Genomic DNA, 22,218 nt, shown 5'->3' with positions numbered 1-22,218 from the left:
ATTTTGGCGAAAAACTGAAGTCAGGATTTGTTTGCAACAACAAGCAGTTTTCTGGTTGTGTGGAAACATTTCACAGGTAATTCTACAGTCAGTGGATGTACTAACACTATCAACTACTAGGAAATTAGGTGCTGAAATATTTTACATATGCATATTAAATATACATATATGTATATATAAATATGTGTATATGTATATATGTATATATACATATATGTAAATATGTCTTAGTATATTGTTATTTATATATTTATAAATGTTATATATGTATATTTGAATTAATAAAATGCTAAATATTTCAGCACATGACTTTCTCAGTACTTGATAGTTTTAGAACATAACATAAAAGTATATGGAATTAGACATTTTAAAAGTTTTAAGCTCCCCCTGAACATGAAAAAATCCTTGTTATTCGATGCTGTAGCGCACATATTCCCTAGTTACTGGGGGGAAATAAATAGGGAGTTCTAACAGCGGGCTATTAGCACTCCAGTGTATAATATAGCTCAGTGGGAGAAACCCACAAATATTGGATCATCCCGGCCGCTAGATGGCAGAGGTAACTTCCTGTGGTGCTCCGCCGCAGCCAATGAGCGGCCGCCGCGGGCAATGATCCGGATACAGTTGCTAGGCAGATTGTCCTCGTCAGCTGCGAGGGAAGAGGGATTTAAAAGACATCCGGAGGTTTTAGAGGGAAAATTAAGGACAAATGTTTTGCTTAAGACTGTGAATCACAGTTTTATAAAAGGTAAAAAATAACCGCAATCAAATAGGAATGAAAAATATAAAATTATTAATCAGTAAAGCCCCCAGTTTATCAAACCGAATATTCAGACACCGACTAATTCCTGGGATGAGTTATTTTATTCTACACCGTTTTGGTGATTCCACGCCGAACTAACCGATAAAAGTGTTAAAATATAAATGCAATACGTGTTTTAACGGGTTTTGGTGTTTTTCTTTCTTTTTAAAACACATTTTTGCGCGAATAGTTTCGTTGACAACGCCTTTTCGTGACATAAACAAAGGGAAAAGCGCGGCAGCTGGACACAAATTGTCAAAAACACCATGAAACTTATCGCATCTTCATCATTGTGTCTTTACATAGATTCACTTTAACATACATGAATGTGTCGCATGTAAAGATGATATATTCAAAGCAAGAAATCGGGTTAACACGTTATTTACACTGATTATAAAAGTTTCCCGTTGAATATCAGTAAAAAAAATGGAATTTTAGATCTTGCTATTAACGGGCGTCGGGATTGCTGTGTGTTTTAATCACTGTTTTGATATTTATGGTATTTATACAGTGAATAAGAAGATAAATTAACATTTAGGGTGTGCGATTGTTTGTGATAGACGCCGATGCTTTCGTGGCGTGACTTAAATACACATTTAATTGTTTTTAATATAAGAGAAGTTGATGTTTTATTCATATTTCTCAGGTTTCATAAGCGACCGTTTTAATTGTTTTATAACATCAGTTTTTTTGTAGTTTCGTAACCTCTGCCGATTTGAATTTCCCGCAGTATTTTACGTAACGTAATGACGTCGGCGCCAGTTTGTTCCAGCGGGAAGGTTCCAAATAAAAAGGAGAGAAGACAAGAAAAGCCGCTTCATTCTCCGCTGCCTGTCACTCTGCGTGCTGCCTCTTAGTCTAGCTTTGTAACTTTTAGCCTTTTTGTAGGTTTAATTAACTTATTTTCTTCTTTTATTGTTTGCGTATCTCTGAAACCGAAGCAGTAGCGATGATGTCTGCGCGCTCCCCTCTTTCAGTGAAGAACCAGCAGCCTCTCAGCAGTAAGATGGGCAACATGTCTCTAGACAAAGAGAACACGGTGAGTGGCGGGAAAGCAGGAAAAAAGAAAAGAAAAATGTCTACCAGAACTTATCGGTCCATTTATCACTAACAAATGTATATATAATATATTTATATCCCGCTCGGTCGTCTTGACGTCTTTTCTTTCCCCTTTCAGCCTCCGAGCCTGAACAGCACCCGGGTTCTGGCGTCCAAGACGGCGAGGAAGATCTTCAGCGAGGCGCCGGTGAGTCTGGAGATGTACCGGGGAGAGAGTTACCGGCGCGAGCCGAACCGCGGTTCTGGTCCAGCGGGCCGGGAGCCGCCGGTGGTGGCGCCTAAACTGGCGGAAGTGGCGCCAACAGTTCAGCTCCTGTCCTCTGCATCAATGAATCAGATTTAGTCGTTATAATTAAGCCAGACTTGTAAGAGTTCCTCTAATTGGGTCTTAGATGGTGATTTATGTCCTGTTTGGTTCTGATTAAGCAGGTAATTTATTCTGATAAATAATAAGTTAAGCAGAGAGGACACACATCATTACTGGAATTAGAGTTTCGCATTAAAAAGTGATGCAACTATTTTTTTATTTTTTTTTTGTTTTGTTTTTTTTGTAATATTACGAGTTTATTTTCGTTTTCCTTGGAGTTTATTCTAGTAAATAATTAAAAGAATGTGGCCCGGCCCTGTTACTCCAGGAAGTAATCCTGAACTGAAGTGTTAATTAAGTAATTCATTCAATTAAATTTTATTCATATAACACCAATTCATGAAATATGTCATCTCAAGGCACTTTACAAGTCAAATTTAATCAGATTATACAGATTGGTCAAAAATGTCCTATATATTCATCTTATAGTAATATTTTTACCTGTTAGAGCTGAATAGGACTGCAGTGATGCATGTGAAGTGTATAAAGAACCCAGGTTGGTTCTGGTGAGGGTTGCCGGTTCCAGTCCGTCTCTGACTCTGATTTTGTTCTGCAGCCCAAAGCCGTGAAGACCAGCAGCTCCCATGAAGCGGAGCCTCTGCTGCAGGAGAACCCGCGGCGCTTCGTCATCTTCCCCATCCAGTACCACGACATCTGGCAGATGTACAAGAAGGCCGAGGCCTCCTTCTGGACCGCCGAGGAGGTATGAAGCTTTATTAGAATATAATTTGTAACATACAAAAATAAATAACATAAATGTACAATTAAGTACAATCACCAGGGGGTTTGTACAAAATAAAGCAAGGTTTACTAATTCCTGTAGTAGTACAATTATTTTTTTTACTGTAGATTAATCCATCTTTTTTTTTATGATCTCCATCATAACTTCAGTTTTTACTCGCCTGTTCTAGTCTGCACACCTTTGCCACCCTCATTTATTCATTAATTTTTATTATTTAGCTTTAGAAAGGATCCATTTTGCATTTAGCTGACAGTTTATTAAAATTTTTCAGTCAATATAGATTTTTCTTTCCTGTAAAAAGGTTTTAAAACAATCCTTCGACCCTCAAGTTTTTAACATTGCTTAATGTTCACAAAGATTTTAGAGTATAATGTGAGAACGAGCATGTTTGTAGTCAGGAAATATATATATATATATATATATATATATATATATATATATATATATATATATATATATATATATATATATATATATATATATATATATATATATATATATATATATATATATATATATATTAGAATAAGAATATTTTTTTTAACATACAAAAATAGATAACAGAAATGTGCGTTTAAGTACAATCATCAGGGAGGGGTTGTGCAAAATAAAGGACAAAGTAAAGCTACACATGTCAGCATGCATGGAGATTACATAAATATTTAGAGCATAAAGATAATGTTTTAAAAGATTTTTTGTTATTGGAGGAGGACAGAATGGTGAAAATAAATTGTTGCTTCCTTTTTTTATAATAGAGGAAGTTTGTTTGTCGTCTTCACTGGCAGCTTTGTGATGATGTCATGTTACTTCCTCTCACCTGTCCAGGTGGACCTGTCCAAGGACCTGCAGCACTGGGACTCCCTGAAGGACGAGGAGCGCTACTTCATCTCTCACGTGTTGGCCTTCTTCGCCGCCAGCGACGGCATCGTCAACGAGAACCTGGTGAGGAACCGGCGGTCGGTCTGCAGACGAAGCCGGCTTTGGCTCCGACCCGTTTTCCTCACGTTGTCCCCGCGTTTTGTCCGCCAGGTGGAGCGCTTCATGCAGGAGGTGCAGGTGACGGAGGCCAGGTGTTTCTACGGGTTCCAGATCGCCATGGAGAACATCCACTCTGAGATGTACAGCCTGCTGATCGACACCTACATCAGGGAGCCCAGCCAGAGGTGAGCCGCTCTGACCGTAGACGTTATAGAAAGACGCCATGTTGGGCGGGTTCTGTCTATGCTGATGAGTCAGAGCGTCCGCCATGTTGGATGGGGCAAATCTGTAGTTAGACTCTGACACTTAAACAGAATCAGAGGGACTTTAATCACAGAATATACTTTATAATTTTATTTTTATAATATTACAAGTTTATTTTAATTTCTCTTTGGCTTCATTCTCCTGACTTTCTTCTTGTAAAGAATAAAAATAAGAATCTAACCTGGCCCTATTACTCCAGGACTGAAATAGTTCTGCAAACTCACTATTCTTGAAATGTTCCCCCTTAATTCTCATGAAATTTTTCTCATATTACCACGTTTGTCATTAAAAAAAAAAAAAAAAAAAAAACATTTTTAAATAAATATTTTTACACTTCTCACATTAGTGATTTTATCTCTGGCCCTCCTCTCACGGTGCGTTTAATGACCCTCAGGGAATACCTGTAATTTTATTTTTGTAATATTACAAATTTATTTTCGTTTCCCTTTGGCTTCATTCTTCTGACTTTATTCTTGTAAAGAATAAAAATAATTATAAGAATCTAACCTGGTCCTATTACTCCAGGACTAAGATAGTTCAGGACTAAGATAGTTCTGAAAACTGATTATTCTGGAAATTTTATATATATATATATATATATATATATATATATATATATATATATATATATATATATATATATATATATATATATATATATATATATATATATATATATATATATATAAATAAATAAACTTTTCATATTAGTAATTTTATCTCTGGCCCTCCTCTCACGGTGCGTTTAATGACCCTCAGGGAATACCTGTTCAACGCTATCGAGACTCTGCCGTGTGTGAAGAAGAAGGCCGACTGGGCGCTCAACTGGATCGGCAACAAGAACGCCGCCTACGGTAACCCCGCCCCCCTGTGACATCACAGCGGCGCTGCTGCAGATCCAGGTTCTGGTTCTGATCGGGCGTGTTCTCTCTCTCTCTCTCTCTCTCTCTCTCTCAGGTGAGCGTGTGGTGGCCTTCGCCGCCGTGGAGGGCATCTTCTTCTCCGGCTCGTTCGCCGCCATCTTCTGGCTGAAGAAGAGAGGCCTGATGCCCGGCCTGACCTTCAGCAACGAGCTCATCAGCAGAGACGAGGTGACGGCGCGTAGATCTGGACCTGGACCCGGTCGGTCCCGTTCAGGTTCTCAGAGGTGTAACCGTGTCTGTGCTGCGTTCAGGGTCTGCACTGCGACTTCGCCTGCCTGATGTTCAAGCACCTGGTGAACAAGCCGTCGTCGGAAACCGTCATGGAGATCGTAAAGAACGCCGTGGAGATCGAGCAGGTGGGTCGGCGGCGCAGGTTCCGCTGCCGCCGGTCTCTCTGGTTCCGCCGGGTTTAACTTGCGGTTCTGCGCAGGAGTTCCTGACAGACGCTCTGCCGGTGAAGCTGATCGGGATGAACTGCGACATGATGAAGCAGTACATCGAGTTCGTGGCCGACAGGCTGCTGCTGGAGCTGGGCTTCTCAAAGGTACGGACGGAACCGAGCCTGCGGTCCGGTTCTGGTGTGGTGATGATCCGCGCAGGGGTACGGACCTCAGCCAGTGATGGGGGCTGAGCTCTGCTGCAGGGAACTGATCAGGAACGTGTGGTTCTGTCAGAACCGGCAGCAGAGCGACACAGACGCCTGTCTGAACACCAGAGTGAGACCTCCTGTCTGTGAAATGTAGTTCAGAGTGAGACCTCCTGTCTGTGAAATGTAGTTCAGAGTGAGACCTCTTGTCTGAAATGTAGTACAGAGTGAGACCTCTTGTCTGAAATGTAGTTCAGAGTGAGACCTCTTGTCTGTGAAATGTAGTTCAGAGTGAGACCTCCTGTCGTTTGTCTCTGCAGATCTACAGGTCTGAGAACCCCTTCGACTTCATGGAGAACATCTCTCTGGAGGGAAAGACCAACTTCTTTGAGAAGCGAGTGGGAGAGTACCAGAGGATGGGCGTCATGTCGGGAACCACAGACAACACCTTCCGGTTAGACGCTGATTTCTGACTCTGCCCTGAATTGGTGCTCCGCTGCGCTGCGGCTGGCCTGGACTCATTGACGCTGCGCAGATTCATCGCTACGCTCACAACAGCTGAGCCTGGGCCAGAAGTTTCTGTTTGTGCAGAAGCTAACATAGTGTGGGAGCCACTTTATGGACATTCATCTGTTTTTGTTTATAGCCTTTTTTTAAATAAATGTTTTTTTAAAATTGTGTGTGATTTATTATTATTTTTTTAACTGGTCTCTTGAATCCACAGAAGACCATTAATATACATACAGGCTCTAATATATTCACCAAACTTTGCTAAGATGTCTCAGTTCTGAGGCTGGAGGTTGTTTTATCTTTTCTTAAATGAGATTTTATCACCATCCTGTCAGAAAACCAAATGGGTTTTATCAGTAGTATCATGATATTAGGTGTTAAAACCTAACTCCAAATTTTATTCGAACAAAAAGATCCATATTTATCATAGTGCCAGAAACGGCCAGATCCCTGGTTTTTCCAAACTCCTGTGTAGCTTGAAGGTGTATTTTTATTTTATTATATAGATTAACAGTCACATTAAAGCAGGTTTCAGGGTGAGTAGGGACGTTTATAATCCGCCTCTTTCCAGTTTGACATGAATATTGCTTTTTATATTTATATACGAGTAAGTGTTGAGTTTTAAGACCTTTAGTTTATTTCAGGATTGATAATCAAGTTTACGAGGTGACTTTAACTCAACACGGAGCCCAATCGCACCGTAGCAGAGGCGCTCTCTTTACACGTGACCTGTGACGTCACATGAGGAAGTAAACAAAGAGCCGAAGGCTGATAATTATCTTGTTATCTGCACCAGAATGTCGATTTCTAACCCGAGACAAGTTTTTTCCAACCCGGTGAGAAGTTTTATTTGGCCTATTTATATATTTATGACTCGGTCCGACCTTCACATTTAGACTTTAGTTTTGTTTTATTTGTCGAGTCGTGAACGTTTGTGGGTTAGCATGTTAGCTGCTCTGAATGGGCGTCGCTCCAGAACTTCTTCAGCTAGTTTAAAATGTTTTAGTTTGATCTTTAATATTGTTGTTTCCGTCTGAAACGGCTGATAAAGTTATTTAAGCGTGTGTGTTGTAAAGAAATATATATAATTACTTCAGTTTGGGGATTGTAAAAGTGGCAGGATGGTGACGTCACTGGAAACATTTGAGATATTGGGGTTTAGGTTTAAGTTGGACTGCGTGAATTTTATAAAGAAACACTTAAACGACTAAAATATACAGGTTAAGAGTAAAAGTCGCGATCGGAAGTTGATTTCCGCGTCAGTCGTTTTCTGCGGTGAGGTCTGCTGGAGCATCAGCTGATCTCTGGCTGAGAGGAAGCGGCCAGATGAGCTCATCAGGACGGCCAGCTCCATCCTAGGATCCCCGCTGGACCCAGGCTAGGCTGTGGGAGGGGGTTCCGATAACATCACTGTTGGATAGAGGGCCTGCCTCCATCTCATCCTCCTCTTTCATAGCCATAATCCTTCATCATGGTCTTCCTCTTTCTGTATTCAAAACCCATTATGTCTACCATCCCTCCACGACTCTGTCTTAAATCCTTCCTATCTGGACCTCCATGGTCCCACACAGAGTCTGTGGGACTTAGAGTGTGGAAATATTTTAGCGTTTACAAACTTTACTTATTGCTAAATGTTGTGAACTTCCTTTTCACCTTGCAATTAATCAATAAGCTCCCGAAACGTTCATAAAAGTGTTTCAGTTGTGGTGTAAAATGAAATCGACTCAATCCATTTAAAGTTATTAGTTTATATTAGAAAGCAGAGATATCAGGGAGGCTTTTCTAGGAACCAGAATCTTGATGCAGTTCCTGTACTCTGAGCTGAAATCCGTGTTTGTCCTGTGAGGTCATAAAACAAGGCAGACAGCTTTACCCTCCAAAGATGGCCGACCTGTTGTCGTGAGACTTTAGCCTCCAGCGCTTTTTAGCGAGGAACACTTTTATGTCTTGAAATGGCGACATTTTAGCAGAACTTTTAGCTGAAATGCTTTCCTGGTTCTGAGGCGTTCCGGGCAGCTTTATCTGACTGTTCTGTTTCTGTTTTCACAGTCGATCCCTTTTGCCGGTACAATTCTGGGCAGTTTGGTGCCGGGAGAGATGGTTCTGATCCAGGGCTCGGTACCGTCTGGTGCTGACAGGTGACAAGGATCTTTGTTTGTCTTTTGACGTTTACCCAGATTAACGTTTGTCTCACATGAGACGGAAAAACAAAACGTCCACATCTCTGAAGAACGTGGACTGTGAACAAAAGTAACAATGTACTGATGTCCGATATCGATTTCCGATACTAATACAGCTGTTCTAATTACTGCCATTGATTTTATATATATATATATATATATATATATATATATATATATATATACACACACATATATATATATATATATATATGTGTATGTGTATATATATATATATATATATATATATATATATATATATATATATATATATATATATATATATATATATATATATGTGTATGTGTATATATATATATATATATATATATATATGTGTGTGTGTGTGTGTGTGTGTATGTATAATTTCTGAACCCTTTAGGCATGGTGAAAAAATGCCTGCCATTGCTTCTCTGCTTCAGTTTAAAATCCCACAATCCTACGCTGCAGCATTAGCTATGTTTACATGGACATAAGTAACGGAGTAAAGGGCCAATCAGATTGAAAATGCGTTATGTGAACTCACATTGTGAATGAAATCCGTATTCTGAGTGAGACGAGTGGTTTATGGCGATTGTTAATTTGAGCAGCGTCCGTCTAAACCAGGGTCTGCAGCCTGTGGCTCTTTACACCTTCAGTTTTGGCTCCTTAAAGCTTAGACCAAAAATGCAGGCGTGGGGAATTGGTCAATTTTTCTAAATGTAAAGGTAATTTACAATTGCTAGCTTTACGATGCATTTAGTTCTGCAATATATGCATATTATTTCCAGAAAGAAAGAAATTAATGGTGTATAGAATATTCTACTATAGATAAATAAAGTATCTTTTTGTCAATAGGTTGCAAACAACCTGCTTTTTCATCATTTCGATGCCATTGGCTAAAAAAATCAAATGTCCAGTAGAAGAAAATGTAGTAAATCTAATCATAAAAATACTGTTGGTTAAATAATAAAAACTGTTGATCTTTAATAAAAAAAAAGTTAAACAAATTTCCTGTAGTACACTATAAAAACAGGCTCTTGTTTCAAAGTTTCTAAATTTACAAACAGTGTATTTTTTTTTTTTTTTTTTTTTTCAATCCGATAAGGCACAGGTGTCAAACTCAAGGCCCGCGGGCCAAATCTGGCCCTTCAAGGTAAATTATCCGGCCCTCGAGAGCCAAAAAAAAAAAAGGCATATATCCTTTTATAGTGTATAAAGTGGCTAAAACTGTGCCTCCTGTAAGTGTAACCTACCCTAATATCAACTTTTTTTGCAGATAAACTGTATAAACTGGGCCTAAGAGTGCTACTTTTATGTTACTGTGCATTTTTTATACTACTGTGTGAACTGGAATGAAATTATGAAATGAAAAGTATCGTCTCTACACATGCAAGTGGCCCTTTTAATGACTTCATGATGCCAACGTGGCCCCATATAGAAATTAGTTTGACACCTCTGCGATAAGGAGTCTTCTGCTTGCAAATATAGCTACTGTCACATGACCAATCACCCGTTAATGTCGATCTAGTTTTCTTATTCATGGGGCAGATACTGGTGGTAACGCCGATATATCGTACATTCCTACATAAAAGTACATCATGGCGAAGCTTATAGTGTGAGATGCTGCACTCACCTGAGCTCATCGGTGCGACTTCTTCTCAGGTTCCAGGTGGACTTCCAATGCGGCAGCAGCATCAAGCCGCGAGCAGACGTGTTGTTTCACTTCAACCCGAGATTTAAGAAGTCGCGGATCGTCTGCAACACGCTGGAGAAGGAGCACTGGGGCAGGGAGGAGATCCTCTACCAGATGCCGTTCAGGGTCAAAGCTGCGTTTGAACTCATCATCCTGGTCCTGAAAGACAAGTACAAGGTAAGAGACGGGCGAGACCATAAAAATCTTCTGGCTTTTATATCCTTCAGCAGTCAGGCTCAAGCATTTCATGTAGCAGCTAAGAGATCAGCTCTGCGGGACAGAACCTTGTCACGGTTTCTTTTAAGCCGGGCGTAAACCGTACGATGTTTTCAGTCGTCGTACTCAGCTACAGCTCAGACTGTACGATGAAACCTCAGAGTCTAAACATTCACCGCTCTCCATCTCTGTTCTGTACGTGTCACTACCCGATCCGTACCGGTAGCACGATCCGTACCATCAGCTCATTTGCGCACGCGCCAACAGAATAACTTCCGGGTCGCCAAAAAAATAATGTAATTACGGTACGGAAAATACTTATTACTATACTTAAATCATTAAAGAATGCTAAACTATATTGTATAGAAAATATTTAAGATTTTTCTAGAAGAAATTGATGCGTTTTACATTCTCTCCATTGTATTGCTTGACGTCATCATTGGATATGCTCAGAAGTCCGGGAATATATCATTGCATAAAGTTTTGTCTGAATGTACTCTATTAGTTTTATTGATTGTTCAAACAGGACTGGGAAAAATATTTTTATCCTTAATTATAAGGTGAGTTTTGTTATACAAATAATCTTGTACTAAAAATTAGTTTTATTAGAAAGTTAAAACTATCGATTGAGCGTTTAGCGCCCTCTGGTGGACAAATCATGAACAAGAGAAGATCCCTGAAGAATATTAAAAAAAAAATACGTTTCTATACTCCTAAACGTGTTTATAGCTGGGGGTTTTTATGTACTTTAAGAAATGGTGTATATATTCTTATTTCCCTAACCACAACTGGGAAACACTTTTGCTATTAAAAAAACTAAAAAAATATATAGATATTTCTGTATTTATTTGTAAAATATGCAATATTTACGCAAATACAAAGATATACATAAAGAAGCCCCTGCGTCGAAAAAATACAAAAGACTAAAAAAGAAATAAAAATAAAAACGAAATGTTGCCTACCGGAAGTTATTCTGTTTGCGCGTGCGTAAATGAGCGGATGGTACGTATATATATATATATATATATATATATATATATATATATATATATATATATATATATATATATATATATATATATATATATATATATATATATATATATATATATATATATAGAGATAGATAGATAGATATATATATAGAGATAGATAGATAGATAGATATAGATATAAAGATAGAGATATAGATATATAAACTTAAAAGTATATGATATTTGACATTTTAAAAGTCTTAAACCCCCCTGAATGTGAGAAAATCATCGTTGTTCGATGGTGTGGCGCACGTATTCCATACTTACTGGAGGAAAATAGGGAGTACCAATATGGCGTCTGGTGGCTTCACAGCGATGTGTATTATATACAGCCAATGTGCACTCCAGTGAATAAATAGATATCAGTCGCCGACTGATCTCTATTTATTCTGAGTTTCAGACATGTTTGATTTTCATCCAACCATCTGACTTCTGATGGGGAGGAGGTGGTGAGAGGCTGATCGCCCCTCGTTGTCTTCTGGATACGACACGATGCAGCTGAAACTCGGCCTGATCCAAAAAATTCTTTTTCGGCCCAAAAAGGGCAAAATTCGTAGTGTAGGCTCGGCTTTTGTGTCATCCGTAGATTTCTGAAACCCTTTGGATTATCTATCTATTTGTCACCTTTTAAATCAGGATAACAGTAAATAAATCCATTTAAATTCTCTGAAGTGTTATAAAAAGTCAAGCATTTCAGCAGATAAATTTAAAATCATCCATTCATTTTGGTTCCGCTTCTACTAAAGTTATTAAAGAACGCTGGATAAATGTCCGTTGTTATGCTGATGATACTAAGGTATATTTACCCATTAGACTATAAGCGCATCATGAAGACCTAAATGGCTTTTATTTTTCTGCTTCTAAAGTCAAACATGATAAAGGTCAGCATCTTTGGACCAGAGCGTCTGAGCAATAGCCTGATGCGTCTCTCAGTGGAGGGATTGCTGCAGATTCACAGGACTCTGCGATCAGCTCGGTCTCCTCAGAAAGCTTTTTACAGATTGACGTCATGCGATGAACTGATTTTGATTACATAATTTTATAACAAGAATTAAACTAGATTTTATCTGATTAGTTGTTATTAGATTGCACTGGTTTGATTTGATTAATCTGGATTCCGTGTGAATCATTTGAGCAGAAACTGTTCTTAAAGTGCCTAGAGGAGAGATCTGATGCTGTATAAGCTAACTGGACTTATATCTTAATTTAGAAGATGTGAGGTTGTGTTTTTCCTCCTTTAAATCACGCGCTGCTGGTCAGGTCGCTGTGAACGGAGCACACGTGTTGGAGTACAAACACCGTTTGGATCTGGGCCGAGTCGACACCATCTGCATCTCAGGGAGCGTCAGAGTTCAGACTGTGGCCATCGTTCCTCCTGATTCTGTGAGTTCCAGCTGCTTCCGATGGAGAAACGTTCCTCCGTCTTAGAAAGGTCGAAGCAAACTGTTGGTTTGTGTGTTCCAGAGTCCCATCTTGCCTGCTGCCAGTCAGACAAGTTTAAGTAGTTCAGACTCAGAGGTAAATAAACTAAAAGTCTAATAGTCTACAAATGTTCTCCCTTTTTTTTCTGTTTTAGTCTTTAATCATGTTTTCTTCCCCTCTGTAGGTGATGCTCTCATCATCAGGTGATTTGGTAAGTTCCTCTGCTCCACAGCTGCAGTGATGGGGAGATGAAGCCCCTTAATGTGGTGAAAATGTGTTTTTTTGTCTGGCAGTGTAGCAATAAGAATTGTTGTCTTAATGCCAAAAACAGATTTAACTTTCTCAAGTGGAGCCTTAAGGCTTTCTCCATAGAGCTCTGCTTGATTTTATATATGGAAGAAGCTTTTTTTAGAATTTATTCTGGGACTATTTCATGTTCAATGGACACAGAAACAGATAGAAGAGGAAAAAAGGAGAGAAACAGATGAGAGAAAATGCTAAAAGGGAAAAATGGTGAAAGGAAAGGGAGAGAGCGATATAACATCCTCTGAGTCTGCTTCTACACCTGCAAAGAGAGATATAAAGAACAGCAGAACCAGCTGATAAATATTTCAGGTAAAAACAACCAACAGCTTCATATCATCACTGAAGAATATACAGGATTAATTAATACGAATATTAATATGAATATGTATTAATGTATAAAGTGACAGCTGAAGATAATAACAGGGTTTTCTGGATAGAAGTGAGTCTGTAGTACCTGGATCCACCTTCAGGTGTTTCTGAGAGTGAACTTGTGTCTGTGAAAGTAAGCTAAGAATTGTTTCCCATGTGGAATGTGGCAGAAAATGCTTTTAAGAGTAATCTTTGGTGTAAATGTTTTTCTAATTTCACTACTGCTTCTTTTATGTGCACTAAAATGGGATAGTTTGCTATACTTTAAATGTTTTTATTACTGATGTAGCTGTGTTTTGTATTATTAGATCATTTGGGTGGAAAACCTGTTTTATTCTGGCTTCAGGTTAATTTAACTGCACTAAATGCACTGCAAAAAGGGAACTAAAAGTAAGTTTCTTGAAATTTGTATTTTTCCTTGATTTGAGCAGCTAAATCAGACTTTTGCACTTAAAATGGGAACAAATCATCTCCATCTTATTTCAAGTGCAGGATATCTAATCATCTTATTCTATGGGTAAAAATACTAAATAATCTTATTTCGCTGCTCAAATCAAGGAAAAATGCACTAATTTCAAGAAAATGTCACTTACTTTTAGTTCCCCTTTTGCTGTGTGGATAAATATCGGATGTTTGCTTCATTTAACTTAAAAAAAAAAACAATGAATCAGAGCAGCTCTGAGGGTTCATTAACTTCTCGTCTGCAGAAAGTTCCCTTCAGAGCCCGTCTGGACAAAGGGCTGAAGGTCGGCCGCAGCATCGTCATCAAAGGAAAGACCAGCCTGAACGCCAACAGGTAAAACACACCTGAGCTGAGGCGAAGGTTCTTTATTTTTAATTAATTTTCAGAATTTTATTCCCAATTTTTTGTCGTTTTTCAGTTTTGCTGTCAATCTGCGAGACGCGAGCGGCCAGAACATCGTTCTTCATCTGAACCCCCGTCTGAAGAAAAGAGTCTTCATCAGGAACTCCTTCCTGTCTGAGTCCTGGGGCCCCGAGGAGACGGACCTGGAGTCCTTCCCCTTCGCTGCGGGGGACTACTTTGAGGTGACTGTCCGTGTTTCAGGCGCCGCTGTGACCTTCGATCTGCTTTTCACCACCGAGCCTCGGTGCTTCTGAGTTCCTGGGGGTCACTTTCTCCGTTCTCCCTGCAGATGATTGTCCTGTGCAACCCCAAGAGCTTCAAGGTGGCCGTTAACGGACTCCACCAGTTCGAGTACAAGCACCGAGTCCAGGACCTGATAACCATCGGCCAGCTGGAGGTTGAGGGAGACGTCTCGCTGCTGGATGTCAGGATGCTCTGAGCCGCCATCATCGGTTCAGAAAAACTAAAGCCTTGAACTAACCTTAAACCCAATTAACAGCCTGAACAAGAGCTCTCCTCTCTAATTTTCTGTTAACAGTAATTGTGTGATGCAGTGATTTGGGGAACCATGCGACAGATTTAGGGTGAAATTGCTCTAATTTATTAATACTGGCTGTTGCCGTCCTATCGAAGAAGCAATAAATGATCGTTTTTGCACTTTGAGATGTAAAGATATGAAGTAAAGCTGGCTGAGGATTAATTTTCTCTTTTGCACTCTGACTATATAAAATATGTGACCAATATGGATTTGTGGTGTTTGTTACTTAAAGGATCAGTAAGTAATGAAACCTGGTGTTTAATTTGGATCAAACTTCCTCAGGGCTGTTGTATTTTGTTCTAGTCCACTTCTTACTGGCTTCCATGTTTGCAGGCTGCTACACTTTTACCAGGATAAAATATCAAATGCTGCGCTCTGTGTTGGGATCTCATGATTGGCTGAGGAACAAGGAAGTAAACAGGCTACTGAGCCCAAGTAGTTATGAACCATTCCTCTAGTTTAGAAAGGAGAAAAACTTGATCAAGATTTTGATGGAGAGGTTTATAGGGATGGTACTTCCATCCCAGGTAACTAATGATTGAGGTTGAATAAATTCACTTATTGCTCCTTTTAAAAAAAAAAAAAAAAAAAAAACCTATTACACCGACATGCCATATGACAGTGTAGTATTTCTTTTTGCAGATTCATGCATTTCACCAACCATGCTGGAGAAATCTAGAGTCCCTTTAGCCCAGAAACTCCAGTTCAAGTATTCAGTTTTGCTTAGAACTGATGTTTGGAGTTGTGAATATAAAGAAATGGTACCCCCTTATTTTTGGGAAAAAAAAAATAAAAAAAATAAATAAAAAAATCCTCAGCGATAAAGTATCTGAAAACTGAGGACAGACAAAAAGCTGCTGCATCATCCAGTAGGTGCACCAGGAAGTCACCTGTGGGACTTTGAGGTCAAGCTTTTCTCAGATCATTAACACCAGTCCTCCTAAACTCTGGTTTTCTGTTCATGTAAAGCCCTTTGAGTCATCTTGTTACTATAAGCGCTACACAAATAAACTTGCCTTGCCTTCAACTGGACTTTGCAGATGACATCCTTCTATTCCAGCACACACAATGAGATGATTGGTGGTTGAATAAAGTCAGCTTAAAGGAGCGCCATGAACACCAAATCAGCAACCACACTCAACAATAAACGGTTAAAATTGTACTTTATTGAAGTTCAACAATACTATAAAAGCCAAAAATATGCTAAACCTACAGTAATAAATTAGATATTCTAGATTATCACCACAAAACAAACCCTAAAACAGGTTTAGTTACAAACTAAGTCACCAGTGCTTGGCATGAATTAATACTGTGTTTGTCCCAGCATGCACTGGTGCAGAGGTAGCATCAGAACTAAAAACTTTGACTTCTCAGAAATCAGCATCCAGCTTGAAGGTGTTGTCTGTGGTTCCTGACATGACGCCCATCCTCTGGTACTCTCCCACTCGCTTCTCAAAGAAGTTGGTCTTTCCCTCCAGAGAGATGTTCTCCATGAAGTCGAAGGGGTTCTCAGACCTGTAGATCTGCAGAGACAAACGACAAGAGGTCTCAGTCTGAACTACATTTCAGACACAGGAGGTCTCACTCCTACATTACAGTAATTTCACGTATAAAGCCCTTAATAATCAAGCTCCATCATATATCAGAGCTCTGATTACCCTGTATGTTCCTAACAGAGCACTTCGCTCTCAGACTGCAGGTCTGCTGGTGGTTCCTAGAGTCTCTAAAAGTAGAATGGGAGGCAGATCCTTTAGCCATCAGGCTCCTCTCCTGTGGAACCAACTCCCAGTTTTGGTCTGTGAGGCAGACACCCCGTCTACTTTTAAGACTAATCTTAAAACTTTCCTTTGTGACAAAGCTTCTAGTTAGAGTGGCTCATGTTACCCTGAGCTACCTCTATAGTTATGCTGCTATAGGCTTAGGCTGCTGGAGGACATCAGGGTCTATTTCTCTCACTCTGCTGAGTTTGTCGTCATTTCAGCTTCTTGTTCTTTTTCTTCTTCATAGAAAGTACTCCTGGGTCAATGTGAGCTTCTGTGCTTTCTGTGTCTCACTCTGTACTACATTTCACAGACAGGAGGTCTCACTCTGTACTACATTTCACAGACAGGAGGTCTCACTCTGTACTACATTTCACAGACAGGAGGTCTCACTCTGTACTACATTTCACAGACAGGAGGTCTCACTCTGTACTACATTTCACAGACAGGAGGTCTCACTCTGTACTACATTTCACAGACAGGAGGTCTCACTCTGTACTACATTTCACAGACAGGAGGTCTCACTCTGTACTACATTTCACAGACAGGAGGTCTCACTCTGTACTACATTTCACAGACAGGAGGTCTCACTCTGTACTACATTTCACAGACAGGAGGTCTCACTCTGTACTACATTTCACAGACAGGAGGTCTCACTCTGTACTACATTTCACAGACAGGAGGTCTCACTCTGTACTACATTTCACAGACAGGAGGTCTCACTCTGTACTACATTTCACAGACAGGAGGTCTCACTCTGTATAATTTCACAGACAGGAGGTCTCACTCTGTACTACATTTCACAGACAGGAGGTCTCACTCTGTACTACATTTCACAGACAGGAGGTCTCACTCTGTACTACATTTCACAGACAGGAGGTCTCACTCTGTACTACATTTCACAGACAGGAGGTCTCACTCTGTACTACATTTCACAGACAGGAGGTCTCACTCTGGTGTTCAGACAGGCGTCTGTGTCGCTCTGCTGCCGGTTCTGACAGAACCACACGTTCCTGATCAGTTCCCTGCAGCAGAGCTCAGCCCCCATCACTGGCTGAGGTCCGTACCCCTGCGCGGATCATCACCACACCAGAACCGGACCGCAGGCTCGGTTCCGTCCGTACCTTTGAGAAGCCCAGCTCCAGCAGCAGCCTGTCGGCCACGAACTCGATGTACTGCTTCATCATGTCGCAGTTCATCCCGATCAGCTTCACCGGCAGAGCGTCGGTCAGGAACTCCTGCGCAGAACTGCAAGTTAAACCCAGCGGAACCAGAGAGACCGGCGGCAGCGGAACCGGCGACCCACCTGCTCGATCTCCACGGCGTTCTTTACGATCTCCATGACGGTTTCTGACGACGGCTTGTTCACCAGGTGCTTGAACATCAGGCAGGCGAAGTCGCAGTGCAGACCCTGAACGCAGCACAGACACGGTTACACCTCTGAGAACCTGAGCGGGACCGACCGGGTCCAGGTCCAGATCTACGCGCCGTCACCTCGTCTCTGCTGATGAGCTCGTTGCTGAAGGTCAGGCCGGGCATCAGGCCTCTCTTCTTCAGCCAGAAGATGGCGGCGAACGAGCCGGAGAAGAAGATGCCCTCCACGGCGGCGAAGGCCACCACACGCTCACCTGAGAGAGAGAGAGAGAGAGAGAGAGAACACGCCCGATCAGAACCAGAACCCGGATCTGCAGCAGCACCGCCGTGATGTCACAGGGGGGCGGGGTTACCGTAGGCGGCGTTCTTGTTGCCGATCCAGTTGAGCGCCCAGTCGGCCTTCTTCTTCACACACGGCAGAGTCTCGATGGCGTTGAACAGGTATTCCCTGAGGGTCATTAAACGCACCGTGAGATGAGGGCCAGAGATAAAATCACTAATGTGAGAAGTGTAAAAATATTCATTTAAAAAAAAAAAAAATTTAAAAAAAAATGACAAAAGTGGTAATATGAGAAAAATGTCATGAGAATTAAGGGGGAACATTTCAAGAATAGTCAGTTTGCAGAACTATTTCAGTCCTGGAGTAATAGGGCCAGGTTAGATTCTTATTTTTATTCTTTACAAGAAGAAAGTCAGGAGAATGAAGCCAAAGAGAAATGAAAATAAACTTGTAATATTATAAAAATAAAATTACAAATATAAAGTATATTCTGTGATTAAAGTCCCTCTGATTCTGTTTAAGCGTCTGAGTCTAACTGCAGATTTGCCCCATTCAACATGGCCGACGCTCTGACTCATCAGCACAGACAGAACCCGCCCAACATGGCGTCTTTCTATAACGTCTACGGTCAGAGCGGCTCACCTCTGGCTGGGCTCCCTGATGTAGGTGTCGATCAGCAGGCTGTACATCTCAGAGTGGATGTTCTCCATGGCGATCTGGAACCCGTAGAAACACCTGGCCTCTGGAACCTGCACCTCTTTTGTGAAGCGCTCCACCTGGCGGACAAAACTGGGATTATGAGGAAACGGGTCAGAGGCCCAAAGTAGCCATCAGCTGCCGGTTCCTCACCAGGTTCTCGTTGACGATGCCGTCGCTCGCGGCGAAGAAGGCCAAGACGTGAGAGATGAAGTGGCGCTCCTCGTCCTTCAGGGAGTCCCAGTGCTGCAGGTCCTTGGACAGATCCACCTGGACAGGTGGTCACATGGGACCTCATGTTATATTAAAGACCCTCTGGAAGGCCACTACCTACTTTGAACACCATCACTGCTACTTAGGCTCATTAATGTTCAACGAGTCAGCAATGAGCCATACTGACACAAAACACACAATCATGTTTCAAACTTGAGGCCCGTGGGCCGAATCCGGCCCGTCAAGGCAATTTATTCGACCCTCAAGAGCCAAAAAAAAAAAAAAGGCATTTCATGTCACAAAGTAGAGGCATATAGTCTTTTAAAGTGTATAAAGTGGCTAAAACGGAGATTCTTGTACCAAATGTTGATTTTCTTTAACTGTAGTAACAGCATCCTGCCACTAGATGTCAGTTTTTCCCCACAACACAAAACCAAGAAATTTCCAAAGAGGGAAGAAGCGATGCAGAATGACGAGTTTAAAGTGTAACTCATCATAAAAGTAGCACCTTTAATCCCAGTTTATCTGCAAAAAAAAAGTTGATATTGTGGTATCATGTATATACTTCCATGTGAACTGAAATTGAAAGTCTCATCCATGCAGGTGCAACCAGGCCTTTTAAGGACTTCCAAAGTGGCCCCAATATAGAAATGAGTTTAACACACCTGCCTTAAAGTAAAGAACATGTGGAACCTTGTAGGAGCAAGAGGTCTCAGAACAGATTGTAATCAGCGACATGTCCAGCAGCTTCATACCTCCTCGGCCGTCCAGAAGGAGGCCTCTGCCTGCTTGTACATCTGCCAGATGTCGTGGTACTGGATGGGCAGGATGACGAAGCGCCGCGGGTTCTCCTTCAGCAGAGGTTCCTCTTCCTTTGAAGAGCTCTTTACAGCGTCAAGACAAAATAAAGTCAGCTGCAAAGAGTTGACGAGCTCCACAGATACCGAGCAGCATCACGTTCCCTTAGTCATGCCTCTGGTCCAACACAACAACCACCTGGTCTTAATTTAGAGGGGTGAAGGAAAACCCTCTGAGTTGTATCCATGAGACATTTCAGTGAGTTCAAATAAACTTTAAATTTTTTTGCAGATGAAAGCGCAGTTCTTTCACCTCTTTTACCTTCTTGATTTAGTGTCAGTATAACATTAAATATTCCCAGCACAAATTATAATAAAGCTTGCATGTATAAATCAAGCAGAGCACTATGGTGAATGCAGTAACGCTCCACTTGTGAAGGTAAGATCTGTTGGGCTCTTTTTGGCATTAAGACAATTCTTAATGCTAAATTTCACACCAGAGACTATTTTAAAACAAAACAAAAAAATAGATAAACTAGATTATTAATCATCTCCCAGTTGCAGCTCCAACTACACTTAACTTCAGAGCTGTACACCTTCCTTCTAATTGGCCAATCAGAGGAGCCCAATCACCAGACACCGACCCACTTTATTTGCAAAATGAGGCACAAATGCACAAGTGACAAGAAAATTTGTAAAAATACGTTGAAATTAAACGATGTGGGGAAAAAGAATTGAAAGTGGAAGAGACAAATGCGTCAAAAAATTATACATTTAAAAAAAAAAACTGTACATGAGCACAAACTCAACGAAACAGAATCAATAAATCAATACTCTGAACATTTTTAAGTGTGTTGATGTATTAATTGGAGCATTTTTTTCCGCTTCCTAAAATTATGCCACTTTTGGTTCTCCATACAGAACCGGATCAGGTCTGATTGGAGCCAAAACAGAACTGTGGTTCGGTTCGGCTGCAGAACCCAAACATTTCCATTCACTCACCGAGACGTCGGTGAGAACCTTCCGGGCCGGTCTGGACGCCGGGACGCGGGCGCTGCTCTGGCTCGGAGGCTGTAAAGGAAGCGGGGAGTCAGCCGGAGCTCTTCACCGGTAAATGAGGCGACACCTCCGCGGAGGAAGCCTGCGTGTCTCCGCTCACCGTGTTTTCCTTGTCCGGCGACGCGACGTCCATCGGACCGCTGAGATGCCGCAGGTTCTTCGCGGAGAGCGGGGAGCAAGCGGACTGCATAGCGTTACTCTTCCGGTTTCACACAAACACGACGGAATAAAATAACGTTAAAAAGAACGACGGTGGTTAAAACCGGGAGGATTAACACGCGACAGCAAACTAAACCAAGCAGCACCTGAGAAGAAAAGCGTTCCGCTTTCTTTTATACGCGCTACAACTCATTGTGGCCAATAGGAGCTGAGCGCGTGCGGCCCTTTAAAGGTCACGTGACGTGACTGCTTCTAAGATTCACACACCTGTTCAACGTTGATGGCAGGTTCTGTTATTTTGGTCTGGGTCTTTTGGCTCGGTTCTATCAGAAGAACCGGCTCCCAAATGACTCGTAATTTCAGAACAGGCGCCCCGTCATTGTTCAGCAGGGGCGATACGTCAGCGCGTCCGCCATATTGTGAGTGGCAAGAGATTGCGGAAACAAGAACAAACTTTCCTGGCACCTCGGGTTTCTGGATAAAATAAACTTCCAAAGAATATGTTCGAATAATTTTTATAAATATGTTAAGGGAAAAAACAACATTTAGGTTACATTTAGTTCTAATAATAGTGATTGTTTTATTTAAGGTACTGGTCATTTTTTCTCAATAAAGTTAAACAAGGAAGCTGGAACTCTGTGACAGTAACACCACCAGTTATGATATTTGCATTTGATAAAGTTACTGTGGACACACTTTGTCCTAATGTCACATGGCTGGAAACGTGCAGGTTTTAATGGAGAAAAAAATACATACACACATTTTGTGATGGAAAAGTAATTTTTGGCAAATACTACACTTTTTTTAGCAGTTATTCAATTGCAGATAGAACCCTAATACAATAACTTAATTTTTAGCTATTTGTGCAAAATGACATCGCCACGGTAAATCTGTCTCTCTATCTATATATATAGATTAGATATGTATATGTATGTACATATGAATATACATATAATACAATAACTGAATTTTGTGACAGAAACAGAAACAGTTTATTGCACATCTGTATCTTCAGACAACCACATCTGGAGTTTGATTGAAGTT

At 40.9% G+C, this 22,218-nt stretch overlaps 3 protein-coding genes across 4 annotated transcripts; 2 read left to right on the top strand and 1 right to left on the bottom strand.

The window, feature by feature from the left end:
* Positions 1 to 643: 643 nt before the first annotated feature.
* LOC105918686 (ribonucleoside-diphosphate reductase subunit M2) lies at positions 644 to 6,399 on the top strand. 2 transcript variants are annotated; one of them, XM_036130402.1, is made up of 11 exons: positions 644 to 748; positions 1,744 to 1,841; positions 1,980 to 2,048; positions 2,785 to 2,931; positions 3,796 to 3,912; positions 4,000 to 4,133; positions 4,972 to 5,066; positions 5,170 to 5,303; positions 5,387 to 5,491; positions 5,566 to 5,679; positions 6,042 to 6,399. In XM_036130402.1, exons 2-11 carry the CDS (start codon positions 1,752 to 1,754, stop codon positions 6,192 to 6,194), a joined length of 1,158 nt encoding a protein of 385 aa, XP_035986295.1. In that variant the 5' UTR covers positions 644 to 748; positions 1,744 to 1,751; the 3' UTR covers positions 6,195 to 6,399. The 2 variants fall into 2 exon arrangements, with proteins under 2 accessions (XP_035986295.1, XP_035986294.1); XM_036130401.1 differs by lacking the exon at positions 644 to 748 and having other exon boundaries at positions 1,605 to 1,841.
* A 553-nt stretch (positions 6,400 to 6,952) lies between these two features.
* LOC105918685 (galectin-8) lies at positions 6,953 to 14,998 on the top strand. Its single transcript, XM_012853824.3, has 9 exons — positions 6,953 to 7,067; positions 8,281 to 8,369; positions 10,056 to 10,263; positions 12,597 to 12,719; positions 12,801 to 12,854; positions 12,943 to 12,969; positions 14,141 to 14,229; positions 14,315 to 14,480; positions 14,588 to 14,998. Exons 1-9 carry the CDS (start codon positions 7,029 to 7,031, stop codon positions 14,735 to 14,737), a joined length of 945 nt encoding a protein of 314 aa, XP_012709278.2. The 5' UTR covers positions 6,953 to 7,028; the 3' UTR covers positions 14,738 to 14,998.
* A 993-nt stretch (positions 14,999 to 15,991) lies between these two features.
* Positions 15,992 to 21,312, bottom strand: LOC105918684 (ribonucleoside-diphosphate reductase subunit M2). Its single transcript, XM_036130400.1, has 10 exons — positions 21,116 to 21,312; positions 20,959 to 21,027; positions 19,915 to 20,043; positions 19,100 to 19,216; positions 18,893 to 19,026; positions 18,324 to 18,418; positions 18,091 to 18,224; positions 17,903 to 18,007; positions 17,721 to 17,834; positions 15,992 to 16,359 (listed from the first exon to the last, which is right to left on the bottom strand). The coding sequence occupies exons 1-10, from the start codon at positions 21,203 to 21,205 to the stop codon at positions 16,207 to 16,209; spliced, it is 1,140 nt and encodes a 379-aa protein (XP_035986293.1). The 5' UTR covers positions 21,206 to 21,312; the 3' UTR covers positions 15,992 to 16,206.
* Positions 21,313 to 22,218: the final 906 nt, after the last annotated feature.

This window comes from Fundulus heteroclitus, unplaced genomic scaffold (genome assembly GCF_011125445.2).
Source record: "Fundulus heteroclitus isolate FHET01 unplaced genomic scaffold, MU-UCD_Fhet_4.1 scaffold_36, whole genome shotgun sequence".
Classification (NCBI taxonomy): Eukaryota; Metazoa; Chordata; class Actinopteri; order Cyprinodontiformes; family Fundulidae; genus Fundulus; species Fundulus heteroclitus.
The sequence above is the reverse complement of the archived record's forward strand: the minus strand, read 5'-3'. Positions and strand labels throughout refer to the sequence as shown.

Bases quoted from the DNA above. Each gene is read 5' to 3' on its own strand.
- LOC105918686 (XM_036130402.1), top strand. From the start codon at position 1,752: ATGATGTCTGCGCGCTCCCCTCTTTCAGTGAAGAACCAGCAGCCTCTC. The intron at 1,842-1,979 runs GTGAGTGGCGGG...TTCCCCTTTCAG, and splicing joins CTCTAGACAAAGAGAACACG to CCTCCGAGCCTGAACAGCAC. The intron at 5,492-5,565 runs GTGGGTCGGCGG...GGTTCTGCGCAG, and splicing joins ACGCCGTGGAGATCGAGCAG to GAGTTCCTGACAGACGCTCT.
- LOC105918685 (XM_012853824.3), top strand. From the start codon at position 7,029: ATGTCGATTTCTAACCCGAGACAAGTTTTTTCCAACCCG. The intron at 12,855-12,942 runs GTAAATAAACTA...TCCCCTCTGTAG, and splicing joins TAAGTAGTTCAGACTCAGAG to GTGATGCTCTCATCATCAGG. The intron at 14,230-14,314 runs GTAAAACACACC...GTCGTTTTTCAG, and splicing joins ACCAGCCTGAACGCCAACAG to TTTTGCTGTCAATCTGCGAG.
- LOC105918684 (XM_036130400.1), bottom strand. From the start codon at position 21,205: ATGCAGTCCGCTTGCTCCCCGCTCTCCGCGAAGAACCTGCGGCATCTC. The intron at 18,419-18,892 runs GTGAGCCGCTCT...AATGACCCTCAG, and splicing joins ATCAGGGAGCCCAGCCAGAG to GGAATACCTGTTCAACGCCA. The intron at 18,225-18,323 runs GTAACCCCGCCC...TCTCTCTCTCAG, and splicing joins CAACAAGAACGCCGCCTACG to GTGAGCGTGTGGTGGCCTTC.